This window comes from Limulus polyphemus, unplaced genomic scaffold (assembly GCF_000517525.1).
Source record: "Limulus polyphemus unplaced genomic scaffold, Limulus_polyphemus-2.1.2 Scaffold290, whole genome shotgun sequence".
In the NCBI taxonomy this organism is placed as follows: Eukaryota; Metazoa; Arthropoda; class Merostomata; order Xiphosura; family Limulidae; genus Limulus; species Limulus polyphemus.
In genome coordinates, this window is record NW_013665900.1 from 564,312 (window position 1) to 570,087 (window position 5,776).

Below are 5,776 nucleotides of genomic sequence, written 5' to 3' on the forward strand. Positions count from 1 at the left end.
AATATATGTAGTCAAAGTGTTGACTGCTCTGAGTACAAAGTGATTTTCAGGTTAAGATTAAAAACACTTTTCTTCATCTGAAAATTGTCAAATTTCGTTTGTATAACCTCTAAAACCTCCTAAATAAATTCCAAAAGTTATTTTCAGAAAAACTTTATATTTTATTTTGTTATTTTCTCTATCCTCATTCTATACAAAGGTCGGTCAATTTTACTTACCTTGTAACCACCATAAAAAAATTTGAAATAAACTAAGTTACCCTTTTTCTTTCTAGAATGATTTCAAACTGTAACAGGAAACTACATTTGTTTATCCTAAATAGCTTAAAACTTGTAACAGTATACATTTGATTCTACTTAAACATAATTGTTTTATTGCACACTGAACTGTGTCTAACTAATAATCCTGCCACATAAGTTGAAAATCACTCAGTGAATGTGTAGCTCACATTACCTTATCAAATTATGTAATGCACGAGCTACTCAAGAGAAGATCTCATGAACATTTTTTATCATTGTAATTTATCTTTATCTTAACTAATCTAACCTTATTTAACCTATTAGATTTCAAATTTTTACATTTTTAGTTACTTTTATAATAATAAATACTCCTGAAAAATAAGAAATATAGTACTTACCTTGGTCTTATTTTTTTGCTGTCAACTGTCATTGAAACTTAACCCTAATTTTATATACTAATGGTACTACACTAAATATTTTTTTATTTAATTAAATAATGCACATAATGAAATAGAATAATAACACGTAAAAAGCAGAAAATGTCCTTTCTAAGTATGTGATAAGAGCTGCTAAAATTTAGCTAAGCTCATCAACATGTTTCCCGTGGATTAAAGTTTGAACTGGAAGTATAATAGACAATTCTCTGTACAGAAAACAATTCAATATAATATGTCATTTCCTAGATTAAAACTTTGGCTTTATATCAGTTAATATAATATGTGAGAGAGAACTAATGACAATTCGTGCAAAAGAGGATGAGACAAGTGGGTTTGATTCTCTAGTTTATGACTCCACAAACAAATAAAATTGAAGACTATAAAATTATGCTTTGCCTGAGTAATAACTAAATTAAAATGAGTAATTTATGTTAACTTCTGTACTTCCCAGAGGAGTGGTAAATACATTAGAGAAGAGGAAAGACCTAGAGAGCAAATGTCACAGTTCTCATACTAGAGGAGAATGAGGATTTATTTAAACACTTCCTTATATAGTTAAGAACTTAAAACTTAAATAATACTAAAATCTGATTTATTAGCTATGTTTTCATGCCAAGTTTATTCATATACCATGATAATAAAGTAGCTTTGTTAAATTTTGAATGTAACTCTCTAAAAAATCATGACATGAGCACTTTGACCTGCCCATGGTGAGAAGGTTAAACACATTCACAAAAACATTTAAACAATTTTGTGTATATAGTGAGTGTTGAATATGTAGGTTTCATAAATCAATCAAAATGACACCTTCCCATGGGATTCTGATGCTTCATCATCCTTTCATCAAATGCAAGAGCAGTTCGATAAGGTGAAACAGCAAGATCAGTTTTGGCAATTAACCCTTTTAACTGCTGCTCTAGTTCAGCTTGAAGTTCCTGGTCCAAGCGAAAGTTCAAATCTTTTGTTGGAAAAGTCTCTGGCTTCTGAACTGGTCCTTCAAAACGAATTTCTGGTCTATGCCTAACACAAAAATAAAAAAGCATTTGAAGCTAATAACAGTATTTTCTTTACTTCCATACTTAAAGTTAATTCCTTTTAAGATGGAAATAAAAATGTATAATTTTTTTACACAATTACTATGATTTCAGAATCCCTGAAGAAGAATGTCTGGGCTCTTTGAAATATGTAGGATTTTGTATTGTAAGTTTTTAAATTTTATTTCTATCTTTTGTTTAATGTATGTTCTGTTAATTACACTAATCATGAATTAAAACTGTCTGAAAAATTATGCAAGGATTCTATTAAATATATACCTGAAAGTAAAAATTAAAAAAAAAAATTATTCACTAATTTATTGAATATCAAATTAACACATGGAGAAACTCCATTAATTACCAACATTCATTAAGGAAGATTATTATTTGATTCAATAGAATTATCTTTAATATTATCTGATAAATCTAGTTCAACGTTTTAGAGGAAATGGAATTTTTTCATAAAATGGACTATTTTTTGTATTTTTTCATATTTAATACATGCCTTAACCTTTTCAATTTCTTTCTTTTTTTGGAACAAGTTCATAAAATACAAAATGGAATTATTTTTTGCAACCTAAACTTTAACTCACATTTATAGCATATTTTACATACTATCCTACTGACCTATTTTAAATGTGTTTATTATTACATTTCTTTATATCAAGTAATATATATATTACATCTAAAAAAGACAATGGACACAACTTTCATTTTTATAAAGAAACTACAAAATAAAACAATAAACTAATTTTTCATTCAAATTCTCCCTTATTTGACTCCTTCTTTACTATTGAATAACACTGTTGTTGTTTTAGAGCTGAAAGTTTTTTTGGCTATGAGGCAAATAAAAACAAACAATATAAATTACAGGTTGTATATATATAGCATAGACAAGCAAGAAACGCCTAGTATCGAAACACAAATCAAATATGTGACTTTGACCATACCTAGCAGGTCCTGCATGGAAATTTGACAAGTACAGATACAGATACTTATCAGCTGAGTAGGTCAGTAGCATAAAAGTGTGTGCAAGATCCCAAAAGATCATGAATTATCGTAATCTGAGAGAAGAAAGCGACATTATAGGCTGCTAATAAAGTACAAAACTCACATGAGAAGTGGTTGCAATACCTTGGCCCTTGTGATCTGCTGTGGTTGTGAGTACTCAATGGTACCATGAACTTGAAGATACATCTACAAAAGTCAGATCAACAGAAATTGCTGTTTCAATGTGAAAAACATTAAGCTGTTAGCATCTCCAAAAAGTGATAGACATCAGCTTAGTACTAATATCACAGTGGTTTAGCTGTGTTCAATGATGTCATGTGTAGTGCAGCATACTCTCAATGAATATAGGTGCTCTGAAAAGGTTGGAATATAAAACCATACTTCACCCACAAGAATGCTTAGCACTGTTAAGTTTGATGTATAATCCTTGGTCTGGAAATCTTGATGACACATTGCAAATTTTATAAAGCAATGGAGCTATTCACCCAGTTTCAAACTGGTGATCAAATAAGGTCAGAAGGTGTTCAAGTGAAGAATTAGACCACAACTGTGTTACATCAACTATGAAACATTGTGGGGAGGTATGATGGTATTAGGAAAGTATACTATCTGTAAATTGTGTTCACAACTAAATTATAGTTGATATCAAAAGATATTACATAAACATGTTTCAAGACGTAATTGAGTTTTTAGTAATCAGATCAATATGTATGTATGTAATGACTCATGTCTAATTTCAAAGTATCAATATCAAGGTCTTAAAATGTCCCACTCAGATTTAAACTTTTAACACCTATCGGATATGTTTGGAACCATCTAGAGAAGCTAATTTCAACATTATTCATCAACTGGTCAGGTTTATTTTTGAAACAAAAATGAAGACATATATTGCACCATGCAGATACCTGTCAGAACCTATATGAAAGCAAAACTTAATAAAACAGAAATGGAATGGTTTTACATCATATTATGAAGTGATTAATAAGACCCATATCTGTGGCAACAAGTCCATATATCTAGCACATTTTGATATTGCACATAATCAGTTTGTGTGGAAATGCCATTACAAAGATTTTGAAGGTTCATTTCTACCTGACTCTATCCATGGCTTTTTCATCCTCATTTTCTTTGTAGCTCCCCTGCAGCACTAAACTGTGCCAAAATTGTCGATGAACTGAGATGACATTCAGAATTGTCTCTACAACACTACAAACATCAGAAAAGATGTTTACATAATACATTTATGCTAGCTAGTTTGAATTTTAAAAATTTCACTCAATAGTAAATGCAATTGGTACAAAAGTTATCTGTTGGAGTTTAAGTACAGCCAGCTATAAAATATTATAAGTTTAATAACTATTATAATGTAATTTTATCTATATTAAAAATGAACAGATACAGAAAAACATTCATGTTTTATCAAAACTTTAAATGTAGAAGAATTTTCTTCTAAAACATTTATTCAAAGAAAACTTTGTAATTATACATAATAAACACTTTTATTTTACATTTTATGTGTTTGTACTCCACTAATTTGAAAAATATCTTATTAATTCTTAAACTTAAAACTAAATTGCAGCTGATTACTTGAGACCAATACAAAAAATTTAAAACAAAATTTTTCATATTAAAAAAACATGTACATAACCATCACCTTTCACATGGTCGAGGCACAGAGCCAATATCAGGGCATGGATCACCTAGTAATGTACGAAGTGACAAGGCTACACCTTCTGCTAAAGATGGTATACAATATCCTCCCTGCATTGAAAAATAACCACAGATACTACATCCATGATCCAGCTGCAATAACATGTTTCCAATTTTTTTCATTGAAATTTAAACATTTTCTCATACTTTATTTGTTTGTTGCAAAATTTCACACAAAGCAACAAAGGTGCTATCTGTGGATATCCATAATTAATTTTAAACTGATAAACTAAAGGGAAAGCTTGTAGTCAGTTGCAGCACCCACTGCAAACTCTTGGGCTACTCTAATAATGATGGAATAGTATGACTTGACCATCACTCTTACAGTGTTCCTACAACTCTAAAGTGAGCACTTTATTTTGCAGCAAAGGGTCATGAACCATGAATCTTTGGATTCACAGTCCAGCCACACTGACAACTAGGTGACATTCAGCCCTCCTTACTAGAATAATTTTATAGCACACTTATATTTTTATTTAAGATTTAAGAGTTAAGCAAAATGAATAATAATTATACCATGCTTTACATAAAGGCGAATAAATGTACAAGAGCTATATACATAAAAGTACTAGAAACCTATACAGTATAGTTTTTGTTTATGGGTGGGGCAATAAGGTGAGGTAGTATGAAAAATAATATAATTAAAAGTAATTTAGGATATAAAAAATTATATACACTTATGAAGCTCATATTAACAATAGTTAAAAAAAAAATTTTTCATTTAACCCCAAAACACGTAAAATAAAATGTTTTAGACAAGGGAATGCCAGTTTGATTAAATGAATGTCAGAATTAATGGGTCTGGTTACAAGAAGATCAGAGTTTAAATTTTTTACTTATCTAAAGTTGTTCTGAAAAAGAAATATATAGTTAACTGCATAGGCAACAAAGATATTAAAATTAATGAATAGGTTAAACAGCTGCCAAGTTTATATTTCTATTTTAAAAGGGTGACATTTCAATTAGTGCTCTTCATCATCTTTTTAAAATAAAAAAACTTGGCAACTGTTTAACCTATTCATTAATTAAGGTGTGTCTGAACTCATTTACTGTGTCTAAAAGGTATTTGCCTGTGTAAGGATGAATATATTTACCACAAATCTGACAGTCAAAGAAATGCATTGCCCTTTAACATTAATTAAAAGAGTATTTTGGTTCATCTGTAATTGTGTTTTAATCCACTTTATCACATGATTTGTTTGTAATTAAGCACAAAGCTACACAATAGGCTATCTGTGCTCTGCCCACCACGGGTATCAAAATCTGGATTCTAGCGATGTAAGTCTGCAGACATACTGCTGTGCCACTGGGGGCTTATCACATGAAAGACTGATGTGATGTTTGT

General features: G+C 29.9%; 1 protein-coding gene across 1 annotated transcript in view; it reads right to left on the bottom strand.

Moving 5' to 3' along the window:
• LOC106457086 (histone deacetylase 6-like) overlaps nucleotides 1-5,776 on the bottom strand; it is a 93,026-nt gene that overhangs the window by 45,108 nt on the left and 42,142 nt on the right. Inside the window, exons 15-17 of the mRNA XM_022382905.1 lie at nucleotides 4,376-4,482; nucleotides 3,814-3,927; nucleotides 1,482-1,696 (exon numbers count right to left, since the gene is read on the bottom strand). Of these exons, the coding sequence (XP_022238613.1) occupies nucleotides 1,482-1,696; nucleotides 3,814-3,927; nucleotides 4,376-4,482 (436 nt within the window). The remainder of the gene's footprint in view (nucleotides 1-1,481; nucleotides 1,697-3,813; nucleotides 3,928-4,375; nucleotides 4,483-5,776) is intronic.